The sequence below is a fragment of the Pan troglodytes genome, chromosome 2 (assembly GCF_028858775.2).
Source record: "Pan troglodytes isolate AG18354 chromosome 2, NHGRI_mPanTro3-v2.0_pri, whole genome shotgun sequence".
NCBI lineage: Eukaryota > Metazoa > Chordata > Mammalia > Primates > Hominidae > Pan > Pan troglodytes.
Genome location: NC_086015.1, coordinates 132,708,262 through 132,730,434, shown reverse-complemented (window position 1 = coordinate 132,730,434; position 22,173 = coordinate 132,708,262). Strand labels below are relative to the sequence as shown.

Genomic DNA, 22,173 nt, shown 5'->3' with positions numbered 1-22,173 from the left:
TCTCAGAGCAAAACATGGCTGCTTCCAAGTGCTTATCTTTTCCACCATGCCATCTCTCCTCATTGGCACATTAAATGCTCCCTTTAGGGGGGCAGCAGGCATAGGCTAGGGAGCAGGTGACCTAGAACCCAGGCCAGGCTCAGCCACATCCTAGGCTGGTGACTTTTTGGGTAAATTCATTAACTTCTGTTTAGATGTCCTGCCCAGCTCAGGCTACCATGGGCAAAGGAGAGATGTGCTCCAAAAATAATGAAGCACTGGGCAAAACGCAGGCATGATCATTACCTTCACTGTATTTTCTCAGCACCAGCTCCTCACCATCTCCCAGGCTCTCCAGTCTTGTTCCCACCCCCACCTTTCCCTTTGTTTGAAAAGCTTCCCTGCTCCACTTTTCCTTTCCAGACCTCTCAGGGCTCAGATCAAGTTTCACCATCTCCTGGAAGCTTTCTCAAACTCCTGAAAGCTTTTCTTAAAGCACACAATGAGCTTTCCTTTCTAAAGTCCGTCAGTAAGTACAGCCTGTTGCAATTTAGTTGTGTTTTGTGGTTTTTGCTATTTTATGAGTCAGTAATAAGGAGAAATAATAATAGAAATTTGGCTTGACGAAACCTGAAAGATGGGTATAATTAACCCCATTTCACAGAAAAGAAATGAGGCCCCAAAGAGTGAAATGAGTTGCTCTAGTTACAGCTGCTTGAGATGGCGGAGTCAGGACTGAAAGCTGGTGCTCCTTCCCCGAACCACACCAACTGCTTGCCATGCTGACTGTCCCGTGAGTGGGACAGGCACTCAGGCAGGCATATCACAGCTGAGCATATGATGGATGGCTAACACTTGGACTTACTTGGGAGGCACAATTTGAGTGGAGTTTTAAAAATAGACCCACTGAACAAATACTCTCTGAGCTATACTTTATCTTGCTGTTGGATTTCAAACATGAAGTCACCACCGCCTTGAGAAGCCCTCCTAGGGCTCGTTGTCCTACTTGGCAGCCCTGACAAACCAGTTCTTGCACAAGACAACGTAAATTTCGAAAGGCAACCAAAAATTCCAAGACTGGGTCTGATGCTTTCTCCCTCCTCTCTGGGCCAAAACCACAGGATGGCCGGAGGCAGAGGCGACAGATGAACAGCCTTTGTCTTGAGAATGTGTTTCCTAACCCTTGGCAGTCCTGACCCGCTGCGTCAGCAGGATGGCCTTGGTGCAGTCAGCAAGACTTTGCTGCTGAATCTTAAAGTCCTGGCAGAGGAAGCCCCAGGCTGCCCCTCTGGCTCCTCTTGGCCGGCCACAGTCAGAGAGCAGCAAACTGCATTTATTTTTGAGGTCAGGATGGCAATCTTGGGAGAAAACCTTTTAATAAAATAAGCAGAGCTAGTTTGGGGCAATTGAGGGAGATGAGTTCCTGGTGGATGTGGTGCGTGGGTTTGTAATGGGGCAGACAAGGATGACGAGGACACAGTCCAGGAGAAGCTGTTCGTGCCCCTCGTCCTGCTGCCACTTCCACCCACCTCATTCCCTTCTTCCTCTTGCTTTCTGGTCTTTTTCCTCAGATCTGAATTCCACTAACATTTCTTGAATAGCTGATCTGTGTCAGGCATGGATGATGGGCATTTCCCCAGTAAGTCTTGCAGTCATGAGTTTCGAGGGTATCATCAGCTTAGAAGAAGTGGGCTCTAGCCTGAAGCTGAGTTGTATGGGGAAAACAGACTGACAGAGCCTAGCGGAAGGGAAACCTGGAAATTTCCCTAAAAGTCTTTCAAAGGTACACGTGCTTTGACCCAGCAATTTCATTTCTAGGAATTTATGCCAAGGCGCCAAGTTGGGACAGGTGCAAGGACCTAGCTAGAAAGATGCCTGCTATTTACAATAATACAAAAAAGCTATAAGCAGCAAACATGTCCAGTAGGACTGGTAAAGAAAGCTGTGGAACATCCACAAGACACAATAAAATGCAGCTGTAAATACAAGGCAGGTGGGGACCAGGCAGGAGGGAGGGGTGCTGGCTGTAAAAAGCACAACACCAGGGACCTTGTGGTGGTGGCAGTGTTCAGTGCCATGACTGTGGTGGGAGATTACACATGCCAACATGGGTGGGAAGATCACTCTAGAGCTATGCACACTGTTACCGTTGGGGGAAACTAGGCAAAGGGTTTAAGGGATCTCTGTATTATTTCCTACAATTTATGTGAGTCTACAATTACCCTAAATTTTGCCATGCAGGATAAGAACATTTACCATTTACTGACACAGAACGATGCTTTAGGAGATTGTTGAGTGAAAAGGCCAGATGACTAGTGTACAGCCAGCACTTCATAGACAGTGATGGGGCTGCCATAACCGAATGTGAGGTGAAATGAGAAGATAGCCATAAAGGAAGGGATGAGAAGTCTTGTTTACAGGCCAGGCTCAGGGAATACAGTAAATCTGAGGTTCCATCTATAGGTAGCAATACGTATACACATAAAAGTCATGAAAAGTATTTGCAGTGTGATTCCACTTTTGTTTAAAAATGTTCTTATAAAACCACATGCTCCTAATTGTATATTATGCATATATTATATATACTCGTAGAAAAGCGCTAAGCAGATGTATTTCAACATGTTTAAGAGTGATTCTGTCCTGAGGATGGGATGCTGAAGGCTACAGTTTCTCGCTATGCACGTCTCTGTTTTATGGCAATTCTACAGTGAGCACCATCTGCCTGGGGTGCAGAAGGTGGAGGGGAGACCATCCTGCATTCGGGAGGTCAATCTCAGCCGCCTGTCTTTGGTTCTGCCCTCCCCCATTCTGTGGCTCCACCCTTCAGTGCCCCATTTCTGTTCTGGCCACCTCCTGGTTCAGAGGGCTTGTGCAGAGTCCCATGCTCCCTTATTGGCTCACAGACCTCAGCCCACACCCCCCACCCACTCATTCTCTCTCTCCCCTCTCTCTCACACACACATCACCACCATCACACACGTACTCACACACACACCCTGCCGGACTCCCGGCTTTGCTGCTCACTCCATTCGGCCCCACGCTGGGCTCTCCGCAAAACACACGCTGCTGACAACACTGCATACCCCTCCCATCCCTACAGAAAGGGGACAAGGAAGAAACTGATACTCAGGGAGGTTGAGCTGTTTGCCCCCAGTCACAGAGGTTGCAAGGAGTGGAGACAGGGCGGCAGGTTCCAGGCCCAGACTGCCTCCCACGACATCACAGCTGCCATTCTTCTCTCCTTGCTACTCTCTCCCCAAAGCACCAGCAAAGGGCCCAGCTTCCCTGGTCTTGTCAGCCTTGCCAGTGCTAAGAGTGGACAGGCACCCCCAGTTACCTGCGGCACCTCCACAGCAGAAATGGAGAAGACATGGAGGCAGAAGATCTTGGAGCCATTGTAGCCGACCACAAAGCCCTGCAGCTTCTGCCGGTGCACAGGGAAGGTGCTGGCTTTGATGTTGAGGTAGCCTCCTCCCGAGAAGCAGAGCATGTCCTCACACTGGGTGTTCCAGGCCACACTGTTGGCGTTTGGTTCCTGGGGGACAGGGACAGTGGGGATCCTGTGAGAACCACCCTGGGCTTGGTCAGCGCTCACACATTTCAGCCCAATACCCTCTTAAAGACTGAATCCTACTAAATTGCTTACGGTGGGATGGAGGGAAAAGGAGGAAAGGGGACCACAAAGAAATGAACAGAGGCAAGCCCCTCCATGCACCTGCATGTTGTTGTAATTTTTGAGTAAGCAAGTATTACTTTTGAAAAAAAATTATTCTCCTGAAATATGCTCATACCTTTCTGCCTAGGATCTTTTATAATGACTAAATCTTTTATAATCAGCATGGATTGTTTTTTATAATGAGAAAAAATCAATATAGCTGTTTTATGTGCAGAGGGAGGGGCAGTGGAGAAGAGGAAAAGCCAGCAGGCAATGTTACAGCTGGGAATGCTGATGTCTCCTGGCAGGGCTGAGAATCACCTCCCCTAGCCTGCCATAGAGCCAGCAGTGGGGACGGGGCAGCACAGACGCCCTTCCACACTTGTATGATTCTAGGCTCAGACACAAGATTCACATTTGGGGCCAGCTATGCCCCCTATAGGTGGGAGGTGAGGCTGGGGAGAAGGGAAGTAACATTTCAGGCCCCATTTTGTGCCCAACACTGAGCTAGGCACTGTAGTATCTAGTGTATTCCTGTAGCAATTCTGTAAGGGGCAATTACTAATTTCATTTTAGAGAAAAGTAATTAAGGCTCAGAGAGGCTCACTAACTTAAGATCACACAGTAAGGGATGCAGGCAGGACCCAAGCCCAGGTCAGCTTGAAGGCTATGCCCTCTCTTTCCCCGAAACCATTCTACTCTCTCAGGGACATGAGTGAGTTGAGACTGACATGGAGTTACCTCTGGGCTAGAGGTGGCCAGGTAACTCCTTCTAATTGACTGAGGCTGCTCCCCACTCCAGACCCCTCCCCCATCGATTCTGCTGCTGAGAACAAGGAGGAGCCTGGTAAGGGGACTGAATCTGCCCATAACATCAGGAAACCCTGCAGTGGCTGAGGAAACCAGTCAGGAGGGGCTCCAGCTTTGGGGGGAACTTCATTCTGGAAAACCAGTCCTGACCACCTACAAAGACCTAAAGAGAGAAAGAATGGCGCGAGCCCAGCAGAAAGCCAACCAGGCCCGGGGCACAGAGCTGCTGGGCTGTCTTCTCTGGTGACACACTTCCTCAGGCCACAGGGCTGGATGACTCCACTAAACAACGCCTACAACCCCAAAGATCCAAGCACTTCGCATTCTGCTGGCTCTTCTAGCATTCTTGTGAATTAAGTAGAAAGCCAGGCTTGCCCATCCCCTTCCCCCTTTCAGATGACAAAACATACTGTTTCCTTCCCACGCTGTAGGTGCGCATAGACACAGGCAGGCCTGCAGCAGGTGAGACACAGACTTCTGCAAAGGAAGTGCATCCATCGCCCCATTCCCTGAGTGCCAACGTCACACCCCTCTCAGAGTCATTGCCCCATTTCTTGTTCATGGTAAACGCTTAAGAAAGGCTCTGCTGGCTCAGAGCCTTTGGTTTCCATTGGCAAGGAAACCAAAGTTAAAGAGGCCGGTCCAGGCCCTGCGGCTTGTGCCTGTGTGGGAGGAGCAGGTTGTGGCCCAGGGCCTCTGGGACTCTGCGCATGTGCTTGGCCCCTGCCCCTCCCAGAGACCTGCCTGGGCCAGAGCAGGAGAGCCTCCTGCAGGGACTGGGAAGCTAGAGGAGGGTCTCTAATCAAAGGATGATGTCCCTGGGCCCCCTCAGGGACTTCACCTGAAAAAGCAGCTCCTTGGTGTCGATGTCATACACCAGGCAAGTGTCATTTTCATCTACCACGGCCAGCTTCTTACGGGAGGCACTCATGTCCAAGCAGCGCACAGCTGTGGCCTGCTTCAGCAGGACGATAGCAAAGAGATTGTCCACGAAGATCTTCAGGATCTGGCAAAATTTCAGTGAAAACAGTGTCAGTCACCATGGCAACAAGATCCTGGCCCACTGCCAGGCCGTTGGAATCCCATGTGCTCTGCAAGAACAACTCCCACCACCTTCACCAGAAGCTCTGTGCAGGGAAAAGGACTCATCAAAAGAAAGAGGGGGGTGGGGGGCAATGGCTTATCCTTAGGAGGCCAGAAGCGAGGTTCATCAGAGGCTGCAGAAGTAATGACAGCCCTGAGACAGGCCGAGCTCACTTCAGTGTCTGTTCGGACTGGGGATTTGTTGATGACATTACCCAAACTGCAGCGTTAGGAGATGCCACCTAGCAGAGATCTGAGTCACGAACTAACACAGGAAAAAGCTACTATGAACACTGACAAGACATGTGGTAGAAAATTATAATAAGGATGATAGTGATGATGATAGCTATCATTTACTGATATCCCTGGTTTAAAAAAAATTTTTTTTAGAGTTAAGGTCTTGCTATGTTGCCCAGGCTGACCGCAGTGGCTATTCACAGGTATAATCATATCACACTGCAGCCTCAAACTCCTGGGCTCAAAGTGATCCTCCTATCTCAGCCTCCTGAGTAGCTGGGACAACAGGTACCCTCCACCATGCCTGTTTTAATACCCCTGGTGTTTTTTTTGTTTTGTTTTGTTTTTAACATTGGCTTTAACCCCCAACCCTGATGATATCTGTTTTTGACAGCCCTATGAAATATGTGGTATTATCCTCATGTAAAACCAGCCTCACAGAGGTAAAGTGACCTGCCCAGGATGACAAAGCCAGTGAGTAGCTAAGTAAGAACACGACCTCCGGCCCACCTGACCCCATAGTCCATGCTCCCATTGGAAGTGAGAGCTGCCTGAGAAATAAGCGGCCCTTCCTCCCCTTGGCATTGCTGCTTGACTTCACCCACTGCTCTCATGCCCTGTGACTTCCATCCCCAGCAAAGACCTGACAAGCCTCAGCCATAAGCCATCTGCTGCACAGCTTGGCTGTCAGGCTAATGCAGCTACATTGTCACTTTCAAAGTTCCATGTAGCAGCCTACTTAGAACTTTTCTTATGCTGAGCAAAGAACACACGTGTACACATGTATACACACACACAGAATTTTGTGTAACCTGGATATCCCACATCTAACTGGCCAAAGGGCCCATTTTGCTTATGACATCTATCAGTATCTTGAGGACCCAGCATTCTTTAGGACACATGCTGGAATGCACTGCCTTAATCCACTCGCAGCCCTAATCAGGAGCTGACCTAGGTAACGATCTCTGCCTCCCTCTAGAAATCCACAGAAGCAGCATCTCTAACAAATCTCCCATCTTCTGGAGACCTTAAGCCACTAATCCACTCTACATGTAGCCAAAGGTTATAGCTCAACTCTGCCAAAACGTGGGCCTGCTAGGAGTGTGAGGGCCACAGCACCTTTGGCCTGAGGCTGTCCTCAAAAAACTGAACTCACGCTGCCCCACAATTCACCCATGGAGGAGAGAAGCCCTTTTCCTGCCCTGAGAACCCAGCTCAGAGTCATTGCTAGACGGGTCACCCACGTGTGCATGCAGATTATCAGCCTGACAGGAGACGTGAGGGAGCACTCACCTGTCCATTCTTCAGCCCCACTAAGAGGCCTTCTCTTCCAGGAGGGCCACCGATCACCTTGATGTAACGAATGAGAGACTCCATCTGCCACTCCCGCTCCTTCACTCCGCTGAAGGACAGGCACTGCAGCCGTTTCTCCTAGGAAGCAAACCCAGCTCTGCATGGAAATTCAACAGAATAAGTGCCCCCAGACCTCCCCAAGGAGATCTTTCTGCCCCTAAGGGGTGAAAATACCTACACATTCAGTATCCATCTATCTAACCCAATGTAGACCCCACGATTGGCATCGTTAATCCAAGACTCCATGCAAGGCTTCCCCACGGAGCCCAATTCAGCCTCAGATCTTCAATGCAAACCCCCACCCAGGCAGCCTAGGCCAGAGGCAGCACTCAAAAGTACACATACTTGCCACATCTATCCTGTAATTTGTAGCAACCCTAAACCGCTTGAAGTTCTAACTTTGATTATTTATTTATTATTTGTTTTTGAGACAGAGTCTCACTCTGTCACCCAGGCTGGAGTGTAGTGGCGCTATCATAGCTCACTGCTGCCTCCAATTTCTGGCTAAAGCAATTCTCCTGCCTCAGCCTCCCAAGTAGCTGGGACTACAGGCAAGCGCCACCACACCCAGCTAATTAAATAAATTTTTTTTTTTTTTTTTTTTTTTGTGGAGATGGGGTCTCAGTTTGTTTTCTAGACTGCTTTCGAACTACTAGCCTCAAGCAATCATCCTGCCTTGGCCTCCCAAAGTGCTGGGATTTACAGGCATGAGCCACTGCACCCAGCCCAGTTCTAGGCTTTTGAGAGATTTTAATAGTATTTTACGCTACAGTGATTCCTAAAGAATTCTTCTCTTTTATCACCTCCAACAGAACTATGTAAAACTAAATCCACCTCTACTTCCAAGATGCTGGGCTAGCCTTCTCTCAAAGTCTTTCCAAACTTCTCTTGGCATTGACTTAGACACTCTCTAAGAATCTTGAGAAATTTTTTTCTATGAAAAAAAATCTTTCAGGAATTAAAACTTCCTTGACAATTACTGAGTTGATACAAATTTTATGTGTATATGCTTATCAATAAAAACTATCTTCATTCTGTACACCAATTTATGTTTTAAGTCATTAAAGTATATCTAATCCCAGTATGACAAGATGTTCTGCAATAGAACAAGGTATTCTTGGCTAGACACAGTGGCTCACACCTATAATCCCAATACTTTAGGAAGCTGGACAGGTCTCAAACTCCTGGGTTCAAGCATTCCTCCCGCCTTAGCCTCCCAAAGTACAGCCTCGCGTCTCTACTAAAAATAAAAAATTAGTTGGGTGTGGTGGCATGTGCCTGTGGTGCCAGCTACTCAGGAGGAAGACCGCTTGAGCTTGGGAGGTCAAAACTGCAGTGAGCCATAATTGTGCCACTGCATTCCAGCCTGGGCAAGAGAGCAAGACCCTGTCTGTCTCAAGAAAAATATTTTTTAAAAAATAATAAAATAAAATAAAACAAAAAAAAATTCTCCAGTTTATGGCTCATGACTTGCTGATAGAGTCTGGTTCATCCAGATGCCAGGAAAATGAAAGCCAATAAGCACCACTTAGTTTGATGGAACAGACTTGTTTTCTAGTGGCCAGTTTTAAAACCATGAGGTGGGCACCCTATCACTGGGGGGGAGCACAAATGGAATTCAGCCCAACTCCTTCAACATGCTGCTGCCCACCTGGCACAGGATGATGTGATTGGCACACACCACCAGGAGGTTGCACTCAAACTTCTTGATAATCTTCTCCTTTACCCGGTAATGCATGTCTGATAAGTCCTCTGAATACAACTCATAGATGAGGATTTTCTCTGGCAGTTGGATAGCCAATCGATTTCTGTAGATGGCAATCTTCTTGACAAGCTCTTTGCATTTAATCCGAACTGTCAAAGAAAAAAATATCTAGTTCTAGCAAGAGGTTGTTATGTAAGGTGCAAGGCAGAGAAATTAAAAGCCATCATTTACTTAGCGCTACTGGCAATTAAAGTGAGATACTCTCATTGAAAAATCTTTAGAGTATCTAATACATACAATCAACTCTGCTGAACCCTGGGATCCAAAGTCCTATAGGACACAATCTTCATGGTCCAAGGCTGACAACTGAGTATGGAAATAAACTACTCACTGTTACCATCACTTGCTGGATACAAATATAAACTCCTCTGCACAGCACTAGTGGCCCCTGGTGATCAGAAGCCTGCCTAAGTAACTGACCTCACCTCTGGCCGCTCCCTGCCCACCTCCTTGACAAACGGGGAAGACACGTAATTTCTGGTACACACCAGGCTCTACACTCCCACTACAGACCAGGTGGAGAAAATGTCCCTAAGGGGGACACTGTGAAGCTGCCCAAGGGGCTTTGCCCCAACCACCACAGCCAGAATCTTCAAAAAGATAGGGTCCCCCAGGGGGACCAAAGGACACTCATCTGAATCTACAAGACAACCCCCAACCTGGATCCCTTGCAAAGGCACCTAGCAGTGCACTAAGGCCAGCACATCCAGATATGAATACACCTGAAGTAAGTGGATTGAGTCTATTTAACCAGCACAGCAACTTAAGTGGACAGAGGGAGAGACTGCAGTCTTAGGGCTTAGAATGACTACGCGAGGCCGGGAACCCTGATCTTCTGACCTAGCCTGTGCCAATCCAATTCCACTGCTCATCTCTGGCAGAAGGACCCACCAGGAGGCAAGTGGAGACAGGGCTGAGGGAGAAGCACCCCAGAGTGACTCTGACCAGAAAGGATAAAGGTCCACGAAGACCCATGCAGGTCAACCACCTGGCTCCAACCTGTCATAAATCATCCTCCCTCACTAAGGAAATTCATGTACTCCTTGAAATTATGTGCAAAATTCTGAGTTGGTACATTTTTCAGAGAGGATTTATTGCTTTCATGAGATCCTCAAGGAGACTGGCATCCCTACTTCCCCCACCAAAAAAAAAAAAAAAAAAACAAGACACAGACCCAGTGGCTAACAGGTTTGCAAAACGCCAAAGAGAAACCTTTTCCTGTCATTTCAAGTGCCCTGTCACCAGCCCTTTCCACCTGCTTCCACCTGTCCCTCTTCCCAAGGTCTGGACCTGCCTCTTACCTTTCTGCTCAGTGATCAGGTGCTGCACAATGACGTCAGTCATGCTATCCCTGTAGGCATAGCGGTCCTTGTAAAGCCCATGGACTGTGCTGAAAATAAGCTGGTAGAAGGAAATGGTGCCGTCCTGGCAGCCGACCACCTGCGGGGTGAGAGAACTGTCAATTCCCAGCTCTCTGGAGAAAGTCTGCATTCCCCCATTTGTCAGACACAAACCCCAGTGATGTGACTCGAGACACGGCGGCTGCTCAGTGCCTCTTCAAGCCATGGCCCCACAGAACAAACTTTCTCTTCTTACCACATAGTTGGAATCCGGTTTCGCTTGACACGTCCACACCCAGGAGTTCTGCTCCCCAACAGTCCCAAGCCGCACTCCATCCTTGGTGAAAAGAGATACTTGCTTGTCTGAACCCCCCAGCAAAATGTACTCGCCTTTAGTAAAGTAGCTGATGCAGCAGGGGTCAAAGTTCAGTGCCCGATCCTTTCCAATCTGAGGAAAAAGAACACACAGCAAGGGAAAAACCATTTCCGAATCCATAACCATTGCATTACAATTAAGGGCTTTTTCTCGCCAACTTTAGAGGGAGTTGGGAAGACAGGGAGAGCTGGCCAGCCTTTTCTCCTGTGTCATCCCATGGTGAACACAGGCCTCTCTGCCTCTGCATCTCCCTACTCGTCCTCTACACAGCCCAAACCTCAGCTCCTGGAGTCAGTGGCACCTCCCCTAGTCCCACCCAAGTGCTCCAGGAGTGCAGGAGTGTGTCAGGGCTCCTCCGCCAAGATGGAGACTGTGGGTGGTTTTGTTCCCAAAGGCCCCCCTCCCTCTGCAAATATAGTTCTTCCTATAGTTCAATGGGTTCCCTCAGCTTCTTTTCTCCGCCTCTTTAAAAAAGTATTTTATAAAGCTGAGTTTATTCAGTTTAAAGACTGTCCTTTATTCTGCAACTACACCCATACTACTTCTCTTCATTTTTTAATTCTTGTTTATTTCAAGATGGGGTCTCACTCTGTCACCCAGGCTGGAGTGCAGTGGTGCAATTACGGCTCACTGCAGCCTTGAACTCCTGGACTCAAGCGATCTTCCTGCCTCAGCCTCCTAAGTAGCTGGGACCATAGGTGAGTGCCACCATGCCTGGCAAAAAAATTTTTTTTTGAAAAAGGGTCTGACTCTGTTGCCCAGGCTGGAGTGCAGTGGCGCTATCTTGGCTTACTGCAACCTCCACTTCCCAGCTTCACGTGATCCTCCTACCTCAGCCTCCCAAGTAGCTGGGACTACAGATGTGTGAGAACACGCCTGGCTAATTTTTGTATTTTTTGCAGAGACGGTGTTTCTCCTTGTTGTCCCGGCTAGTCTCAAACTCCTGAGCTCAGATGATCCACCCACCTTGGCCTCCCAAAGTGCTGGGATTACAGGAGTGAGTCATAGCTCCTGGCCTAAATTTTTTTATTTTTAAACTCTACGTTGAACCTTTTTAGAAACTGCTACACTTTTCAAAGTGAATGTACCACTTTATATTTGCATTAGCAGTGTATGAGGATTCCAATTTCTCCATTTTAGCGAGTGTGAATTATCTCATTTGGTTTCAATTTGCATTTTCCTGATGGCTAATGATATGGAGCATCATTTCATGTGCTTATTGGCCACAGAGAAATGTCACACTCTGTGGCTTAGGCTGGAATGCAGTCGTATGATCATAACTCAATGCAACCTTGAACTTCTGGGCTCAATTCCTCTGCCTCAGCCCCTCGCCACCCCCAGTAGCTGGGACTAGAGGCATATACCACCACACTCAGCTAATTAAAAATATATTTTTTTAGAGGTGGGGTCCCACTGTTACCCAGGTTGGTCCTGAACTCCTGTTCTCAAGTGATCTCCCTGTCTCTGCCTCCCAAAGCACTGGGATTACACGTGTGAACCACCATGCCCAGCCCTGTCTTTATAGCTCTTTATATATTCCAGATACAAGTCCCTTATCAGATATATGAGTTGTAAAACTTCTCTCATTCTGTGGGTTGTCTTTTCTCTTTCTTGATGGTGCTTCCTCAGCTTCTAGGATGAAGGTCAAACTCCCGAGCTCAGCCCCCAAGGTCATTCTCTCGCCAAAATGAACTTGTAAGTTTCCTAAGCGGGCAATGCTTTTTCAGGCCTCCACATCCTCACAGGTGCTACACTCCACACCATTCCTAGACCCAGCCAGGAATGCTCTTTCCCTCACTTTGTCTGCCAGGTGTCATCTCCTCCAGGAACATCTCCAATCCCCATCCCCTCATCCTCCCACAGCACTTGTGCTCGCCTATCCCATTGCATTTCTCTCGTTGTCTGTAGACACAGGGTTAATCAGGTCTGCCCCACTAAAGCCCAAGTTCCTTATTACCACTGGAGTTTTTTGCTGCCCCAAAAAGACACAAAAGGGTGTCTTTTGTGAATAAAAAGACGATTTGTGATTAACATTATTAAACTAATATTCAATTTATAAAAGAAATAACTTTAGGGAACTGGTTTCTCCTTAAGTTCTTAAGTTCAATTTACAAATATTTTCCTATTTATAAACCTAGTTAAAGTGAACAGCCAATTGACTTTGACTGTTTAAGGCATTCAATTTTGAACAGATTATAAAATCCCTTAAATATCCAGTCCCATTTAAAACTTAGTTAAATTAATTCCCTTACACCAATTTAAACTGCAATTATAAGTTTAATACATTCAAATTTCCTTTCCTGTATAGGAATTTCAAATGCCTAGCAACCAAAACTTTCCCTAGCACTTATCTGATGCTAGAAAACCTAACAAGAAAACTAAAAATTCTTATGAATCACGACATGGAAGGCTAGCAGCTTCTGGAAATGGCTCACTAGTTCCTATCGGACCAATCTTCCCACAAGTAACAACAATAAACTCCGGACCAACTATAAACAACAACCATTTCAGGGCGACCAAAAGCAGGCAGAAACTGAAGACACATGCACATTTGGAAGAAGGGAACAAACACTAGGTGAACTTCTCATTTTTTTTAAGGGTTTTTGCCTGAGGGCAGCCCTCTTCACCATCATGCTGGGTGAATATAGAATTTGGGAGGACCACAGCACCCAGAAAGTGAAGTGGGAAATCCCAGAAAAGAGAAGCAAAGTAAGAGCTTAAATTCTGCACATAAACTCCACTGAGTATCTGGAAACCCTTGAACTATAAACTGTGACAAGATGCCAAGCAGCCTAGCTACAGCTAAAGAACTGCACAGAGATGTCAGCTGCTGACACCACTGAAAACATGGAGTTTTGATTTTGAGCCCAGCAAAGTAAACTGCCTGCTTAAACATATATACACACAAACATATACAATAATCTTCAGAGGAACATGATGGATATGAGTCTTTATGACATATTACTCACAATATTGAGTACAATTCAAAATTCCCCAAAGCAGGAAAATGTGAACCATATTCAAGGAAAAAAAATCAATGGAGACTGAACCATGACGACCCAAATGTTAGAAATAGCAGATAAGAATTTTTGTTTGCTTTTTGGGCACAGGTCTTGCTCTGTCACCCACGCTGGAGTGCAGTGGTAAGAGTTCACTGCAGCCTTGAACTCCTCAGCTTGAGAATACTCCCACCTCAGCCTCCAGAGTTGTTAGGACAATGGGTGCCTGCCACCTCCCTGGCCAATCTGTTTGTTTTTAGGGATGGAGTCTCTCTATGTAGCCCAGGCTAGTCTTGAACTCCTGGCCTCAAGCAATCCTCCCTCCTTGGCCTCCAGAAGTACTAAGATTACAGGCATGAGCCACCATGCCCAGCTGCAGATGAGAATTTTAAAACAGTTATTATAACTATGATTAAGGCTATAAAGAAAAATATGCTTGTAATGAATAAAAAGGAAAAAAGAACCAAATGGAAATTCTAGAAAAGGAAAAATGCAATAATAACTGAAACAAATATACACTGAATGAGCTTAAGAAAAATATTGGAAGTTGCAGAAGAGTCAATGAAATTTAATACTGAACAACAGAAATCCTCTAATCTGAAGATCAGAGGGAAAATAAGGGATTTAAAAAAATAATAACAGGGCCTCGATGACTTGGAGAACAGTAACAAAAGGTCTAATGTAAGTGTAATTAGAGTTCCAGAGGAAAGGAAAGAATGGAGAAGAAGAAATATTTCAAGAAATCATGGCCAAAATGTTTTCACATTTGGTGAAAGACAGAAAGATATCAATGTGTAGATTCAAAAAGCTCAGTGAACACCAAGAAGAAAAATGTAACAAATTGCTTAAGCATTCCAATATTGCTTAGGAACCTTAAATAATATACACTTTAAATATAATTCTTATCTTTCCACTTAAAATCAGAAGTAGGCCAGATATGGTGGCTCACACCTGTATTCCCAGCAGTTTGGGAAGCCAAGGCAGAAGAATCATTTGAGCCCAGGAGTTTGAGACCAGCCTGGACAACATAGGAGACCCTATCTCTACAAAAAAAAAAAAAATTTTTTTTTTTAATTAGCAGGATGTGGTGACATGTGCCTGTAGTCCCAGCTACTTGGAAGGCCAAAGTGGGAAGATTCCTTGAGCCCAAGGGGATCAAGGCTGCAGTGAACCATGATCATACCACTGTACTCCAGCCTGGGTAACAGGGTGAGATCTTTTCTCAAAAAGTAAATAAAATCAGACATATAAAATTACTCAATACAACTTTTAAATGGTCATTGCAAGACTAATCTGATAGACATTCTAATATGGATTCTGGCACCAGTATGCCTGGGTTTCAGCAGGGTGGACCACAGACTAAATGTGTGCCTTTGGGCAAATTATTGAGCCTCTCTGTGCTTCAATTTTCGTACATGTAAAATGGTGATGATAACAGTATTTACCTCATAGGGTTGGTATAAGGATTGAAAGAGTTAATCCTTGTAAAGAGTTTATATAATGCCTGGAATTCAATAAATGTTAGCTATTATTATTATTAAGCCAGATCCCCTTAAGTATTACTAACACTTCAAATGACAAAAATACACAAATTATACCTCAGACTAACACAAAAGTATGGGTTTGATTTACTTCATCATCCTATATTGAATTCTAAATCTTCCTAGATTGGGAAGGGAAGACACCCAGCAAGAAAACAATTTTACTGTCCCAAACAAGTTGGGGTTACCATCTCAGCAGGTTAAGGTTGCTTATCGTGCAGAAACTTTGGGCCACAACATGAGCTCTGGGGCTGCATACATGCAAGATATTTCCTGTGGCCCTCGGCCATGTTGAGCTCTTTTCTTCTGTGGCCATAGCAACAAGACCCCATTCCCTCCCACTGCAGTGTGGTTATTTGTTCCCAAGAGTCTTCAGTACCCACATCCAGTGCCTCGTACACAGTAGGTGTGCCAATAAGTATCTGTTGAATGATGATGTACACACATTAAGCAGATGAATAGAGAGGGCCAGGGAAACTAGATGATAGTTAATTAAAATGAGAGTTTTAGGAAATCAGCCACGGGAAACTGAGAAAACACTTCATTATCTGCTCCCTTTATCTTTTCTTTACTCGAATACAAAAGAAATGACCAATGGTAAGGCGGGGGTAGAAGAAATGGCCCAAAAGCTGGGCTACACACATCTAAAACTCTTCCCTCTTACATGACATGTTTTGAGGAATAAGGATGCTACGAAATTAAAGGCTTCACTGCACAGGTTGCATTTCTCACTTGCTTGGCTGTGGTGTGAAATCTGTACCCAGCACCTTTACTCTAATCCTTGGCATTTCCTGCCTACTAATAAGTCATCCTACTACCATGCTCTCTATATTTTAATCCACCCTCCATGGAAACAAGTTATTCTTCTGAAGCAAGAATCTGTGATGCCACTTCCTGCCACCTATGGCTCCTGAATACTTACAGTATATGATGTTCAAACTTCTTATTCACACTACTCAGGTCCTGTATAATCACGTCTCCGGCCAGGCGTGGTGGCAGCTCATGCCTGTAATCCCAGCACTTTGGGAGACTGAGGCAGGTGGATCACCTGAGGTCAGGAGCTTGAGACCAGCCTGACCAACATGGAGAAACCCCGTCTCTACTAAAAATACAAAATTAGCTGGACATGGTGGCACATGCCTGTAATCCCAGCTACCCAGGAGGCTGAGGCAGGAGAATCTCTTGAACCCGTGAGGCAGAGGTCGCAGTGAACCGAGATTGAACCATTACACTCCAGCCTAGGCGACAGAGCGAGACTCTGTCTCAAAACAAACAAACAAAAAATCATAGGCCGGGCGTGGTGGCTCATGCCTGTAATCCCAGCACTTTGGGAGGCTGAGGCGGGCGGATCACGAGGTCAGGAGATTGAGACCATCCTGGCTAACACAGTGAAACCCCGTCTCTACTAAAAATACAAAAAATATTAGCCAGGCGTGGTGGTGGGTGCCTGTAGTCCCAGCTACTCAGGAGGCTGAGGTAGGATAATGGCGTGAACCCAGGAGGCGGAGCTTGCAGTGAGCCAAGACTGAGCCACTGCACTCCAGCCTGGGCCACAGAGTGAGACTCCATCTCGAAAAAAAATTAAAAATAAATAAATAAATAAAAAATAAAAAATCATACCCCCATGTTCCTCTTCAGCTCTGTTTTCAGGTCACAAACTCTGAGATGCAGTCACCCTGTACAACTCACCATTCTCTGAACTGTCATATATTTTCATTCCTTCCTGCCTTGATACATGCTATTTTTTTTTCTGCCTGAAACACCATTCCCAATGTCCTTAGCCTAACTCAAAGATGGCCTGCTCAAAGATAACCTCTAACAAGACCTCCCATCTCTACCAAGTAGTGATGTTACCCTCTTTTGTGCCCAAAAAGCTGTCTATCTGTACAGCTTTCTATTGTGTCACATACCACACCACACAGGGGCTCTTTGCTATCAAGTGTATCTCCGCCAGCCTGTGAGCTCTTGCAGGTAGAGGCTATCACTTCCCCAGCTCTATGTCAGCAGCTCCTTTATGAAAGGGCTTTCCTGAGTGGGTACTCATAAATACTGGTTGAATGAAAGAAAGCGAATAGAGGAAAGTAAGGTCAAAATTAAGAGCTAGATTTTAAAGTCAAACCAACCTGGGTTTAACTCCTAGGCTCCACCATTTACTAGCTGTGTGAGATCTTGGGCATATAATTTCACTGCTCTGAGTTCTGGTTTACTCATTTCTAAAAAGTTGATAAGGAAAGTAGTACCCACTTCATTGGGTTTTATAAGAATAAAATAGGATAAAGTATGCAAAGCAGTGAGCACAGTATCTGGTATCACAGCAAATGCTCAATAAGCAGGAACTAACAATGATAATGTATAATTAATAGTAATAGAATCTCAGAAAATGAAAATATAACAGGCATGACTGCAATTGGATTTGTACAGGGCTACATACCTGTTTTCCACTCAGTTGGTAGAAGGAAACTTTCTGTCCCCAGTCAGCCACAGCCAGGATGTCATTACGTTCCTCTCTAATCAACAGAAGATAAAAGAGGTTATGAAGGGCCACAGCCTGCTGATGAGTATAGCTCTAAGGGCTTAAACAACAGGAACAAGAAAGCCCTGGCCTCAGGTTGCCAAATGTTGTACAGCTTTACTGAAGCCAAAAGTTATAATTTGGCCCAACCCATCAATCAGTCTTACGGGATGAAGCAGAGTTGAGGTTCAGCCTTCCTGGGATCTGCTGTTTCACTGAGTCCCCTGCTATGACCTTATGGTGCTGGGGACACTGCTACAGCTGAAGAAGATAAACCTTTCATTTCAGAGCTTACTGGGGAGCAACACTAAGATAAGCAAGGCTGCAATATTGAGACTGCTTTTCTCTTACATACTAGAAAATGTGGGGAGATGGCAGAGAAACATCTCTTGCAGCACAAAGGCATTTTTTAATAGAAGGGAAACTTGCTTGCTCTTCCTGAAGAAAGAAAATTAACACCTAAAAATAGGTTCTCCTGCAGGCGGGGGTCCTTGCACAGGTGAAATGGTTTCTGACTGAATCTAATTTTCAAAAAAGAGCAATGGGCTCTCTGAAAACAAACAACTGTCTTTGAAACTGAGAACCTATGGGGATCAGTGCTGTGGGGCTGGGACTGTAGGACCAGCACACAGGACAAACTCCCTTGCCTGAGGCTGGAGAGCAAGCTACCTGGGAATCTAGTTCAAGAGAAAAGCGGCAGCCCGTGATGGCTCACGCTTGTAATTCCAGCACTTTGGGAGGTTGAGGCAGGTGGATCACCTGAGGTCAGGAGTTCTAGACCAGCCTGGCCAACATGGGGAAACCCTATCTTTACTGAAAATGCAAAATTAGTTCGGTGTGGTGTCGCGTGCCTGTAATCCCAGCTATTCCAGAGGCTGAGGCACAAGAATCGCTTAGAACCCGGGAGGCGGAAGTTGCAGTGAGCCGAGATCGTGCCACTGCACTCCAGCCCAGGTGACAGAGCCAGACTCTGTCACACACACAAAAAAGAAAAGCATTCCTAGCCCTTGAGGCTGGGTTTTAATCCATCTAATGTTGCCTCTTTGTTTATTAATTCCAGCTTTTCTGATCCCAGTGTCTTGTGGTAATCTGGTAGCACCACTGGATATGTAGGCAGGCAAGGTAAAGCCTTGTTTGTAAAACCCAGCCAAGAGTGGCAAATGTCATAGGCACTAACCCAAAACTAAGGGAAAAGAGACAAAGACCGAGAGGGATGTTAATGAGGGAGCCTGCAGATGACCTTTGTGTGACTGGCACTGATGTCCAAAGTCCAAACACAATCCAGGAGCCCAGCCCACCAGTGAGCCCTCTTGGGGAGGCCACATATGGCTCTGGGCTGGGCTCAGTCCCTGTGAGATGGATCAGTGATTTTCAACCCCCTTTTACCTCCTGGGGCAGTAGGATTCTTTATGAAACAAAAACTCATGTTGAAACAATCAAAGGCACTGAGATGGGGACCCAAAGCCATACCTTCCTCCTTTACTGGTCCCCACTTCCCAGCCCCCATGACCTCAGGGTGGGATTCTTCCAAGGAAACTCAGGTACTATGGAAAACAGTTTGGAAAGTCTCAAGCTAGATCTCCACTGCCAAACTGAGATATCCTGGCTACCCCAGCTTTCCCCACTCTGGCCTGCCCATGTTTTCCCTACAGGCAATCTCAACTGAAGAGAAGAATGACTAGACAGCCAGGATTTGGGAGTGAAGACTGTGGCTAAGGTAAGGGCTTCCTCTCTGATATACATCCTAGAAAATGCAAGGTAAGGTAAGGGATAGTGTGGGAACAGGCTAAGAAACGTGTCCAGTAATAGAGGAAGTGTCGAGTGATGGGGCATCCACAAAAGGGCACACTTTTCAGCCATTAAAAATCATGTTCTTCGAAGGATTTGTAATGTTACTGGAAAGGGTTCATACTATAATGTTAAGTGAAAAAAAAAGCAGAATATGACTTAGTTAATTATATGAACACATGAAAAGACTGAGGAGAAACACACTAGATTGCTAACAGTGATTTCCTCAGGGGATGGGGTTTTATCAGAAAAGTTGAACTTTCTCCTTTAGTCTTTTCAGTATTTCCTATAGTTTCTCACAGGATCACTTTATACCCACACACAAGTTTTAAGGGTATGTCTCCTTTTTTTGAAGGCGCTTTCACCCACAGTTCCCCCTAGTCCCTGCACTCCCTTGGCCAAAGAGCTTAACATCTGTCCTGGCAAGTCTGTGTGGGGCCTGGGCCCTTACCAGAAGGGTTCCCACTCATTGGGACACACTCACAAGTTGTCGTCCCTGGGACTGTCGTCTTCTTCCTCTGGTTCTTCCTCCTCTGCCTCACTACCCTGACTACTGTACACTGCTGACTTCAGAGTGGAAGGGATTTCCTGAATATATCTGTTGACAATGACATCCTCGGCATCCTCATTCTCTCTGTTCATCCAGAAACTCTCCCATCGGCTGTAGACAGTAAGTAGTTGTTCAAAATTACATTGCCTAGAACTACACTAAAACTATAATTTAAAATCCTGTCAAGGAGCCCCTGGGGGCCGGGTGCAGTGACTCACGCCTGTAATCCCAGCACTTCAGGAGGCCGAGGCAAGTGAATCGCTCGAGATCAGGAGTTCAAGACCAGCCTGGCCAACATGGTGAAACCCTGTCTCTACCAAAAATACAAAAAATTAGACAGGTGTAGTGGCATGTGCCTGTGATCCAAGCTACTTGGGAGGCTGAGGTGAGAGGATTGCTTGAACCTGGGAGGCGGAGGTTGCAGTGAGCCAAGATCGCATTACTGCACTGCAGCCTGGGTGACAGAGTGAGACCCCGTCTCAAAAAAAAAAAAAAAAAAGAATAAAAATAAAAAATAAAAGGAGCCTCTGAACCCTACCTGGAGGAGGACAGCCACCAGGTATACAGGGCCTCCTGCTTCTCATGAATTAAAAATGGTAGCCTAGAGCCACCAAGTCCTCTGCAGCCACAAATCAAACAGCAGGAACTCTGGGGCAGGCTAATGGCCTTTGACAGCATTAGACATGCATGGTACAGCATGGGCCAAAAAAAATTATTCAGGAAGAAGCATAATAACCTTCCAAACAACCTTCTAAATCAAGTAGGCAACCATCTGTAAAATGACATTGAGCTGGTAAACAAGTAGGACCTTTCATTTACCCTCAGAGGACTCTGTAAAGGATACTGATGGTTTAATAATATTATAGGATATATAAAGAGCATATAGGGTCAGGCACAGTGGCTCACACCTGTAATCTCAGCACTTTGGGAGGCTGAGGTGGGTGGATAACCTGAGGTCAGAAGTTCAAGACCAGCCTGGCCAACATGGTGAAACCGTCTCTACTAAAAATACAAAAAATTAGCCAGGTGTGGTGGCAACAAAAAATTAGCCAGGCGTGGTGGCAGGCACCTGTAATCCCAGCTACTCAGGAGGCTGAGACAGGAGAACTGCGTGAACCCGACAGGTGGAGGTTGCAGTGAGCCGAGATTGTGCCACTGCACTCCAGGCTGGGCAACCGAGCGAGACTCCATCTCAAAAAAAAAAAAAAAAAAAAAAAAAGAGCATATAATTAGTTTACTCTCAAAGTCACATGGACATAGAAAGCAAAGTGTGTATAAAATTTAAGAAGGTAGGTGCCAATTGTTTGTGTATCTCTAGGCTTTAGGGACGTCTGTAGACTTAATTTTGACTTTCTGACAAGGGCAAAAAAAGGCTCATGAAAAAGCTATTTATTAACAGGTGGGCACATATTCTGCCCAAACTTGGAGGGAAGAACTAAAAAAGGAAAGGCAAAAATAAAGCCACAGCAAAGAGCTCCACTATTGATTCATAAGGAAATGGTCCTGCTGCATCACTCACACACCACACACACACACACACACACACCATACTCATGTACATGTACATGTACACATATGTGTGCATGCACATGTGCGCAGACACACACGCCACACACACACTTTGGCCTGTCCTAAATAGCTCATCTGCTTTGCTAAAATGTCCAGGATTCATTCCTAAACTCAACTTTTGAGGAGGCTCTTAATAAATTCCATACATTCTCAGGTAGCGGGACTGTTAAAAAAAAAATCCATACAAATGGGACAGGTTCTAAAACAGACTATTCAAGTGAGGCGAGAAGCCTTTGAATGTAGGGAGACCTCAGGAAGACAAAAAGCCCTTCTTCATGATGGTGTTTGTTCTAGAAGGAGGATAACTTTAAGAGTACCTTGAAGGGTTCCAGCAGATGGACCATATTGGCGAGAGGGAGCCCCCCGGCCGCTCGATCTTTACTTTCTCCTCGCCATTTTTGTTCCGTATGCTGATGATCCCATTGAACATCCCCAGCGCCAGGTACTGACCATCATTTGTCCAGCTGTGTACACAACCAACAAAAGGCATGGGGATAGGGGAAGCACCCCACAGAAGGTAAAACTAGTGAGGATGATGCCTTGGTTTGAAATAAAAGTCTGATGAGGCAGCAACAGCTGGGATATGGTTTCATTATTGCCGGTCCTGACATAAAGT

General features: G+C 45.9%; 1 protein-coding gene across 44 annotated transcripts in view; it reads right to left on the bottom strand.

The window, feature by feature from the left end:
* Positions 1–22,173, bottom strand: part of IFT122 (intraflagellar transport 122) — an 80,426-nt gene that overhangs the window by 33,797 nt on the left and 24,456 nt on the right. For 30 of the 44 annotated variants that reach the window (XR_010155772.1, XR_010155770.1, XR_010155768.1 and 27 more), the window contains 9 exons: positions 21,875–22,021; positions 19,923–20,099; positions 17,570–17,645; positions 10,479–10,670; positions 10,184–10,322; positions 8,769–8,971; positions 7,058–7,195; positions 5,286–5,450; positions 3,317–3,514 (listed from right to left, as the gene is read on the bottom strand). Coding sequence is in view for 23 of the 44 variants with exons in the window: in XM_024355637.3 (XP_024211405.2) it covers positions 3,317–3,514; positions 5,286–5,450; positions 7,058–7,195; positions 8,769–8,971; positions 10,184–10,322; positions 10,479–10,670; positions 17,570–17,645; positions 19,923–20,099; positions 21,875–22,021 (1,435 nt within the window). In the remaining 21 variants the exon portion in view is untranslated. The remainder of the gene's footprint in view (positions 1–3,316; positions 3,515–5,285; positions 5,451–7,057; positions 7,196–8,768; positions 8,972–10,183; positions 10,323–10,478; positions 10,671–17,569; positions 17,646–19,922; positions 20,100–21,874; positions 22,022–22,173) is intronic. The other 14 variants (XR_010155785.1, XR_010155786.1, XR_010155773.1 and 11 more) reach the window with 1 other exon arrangement.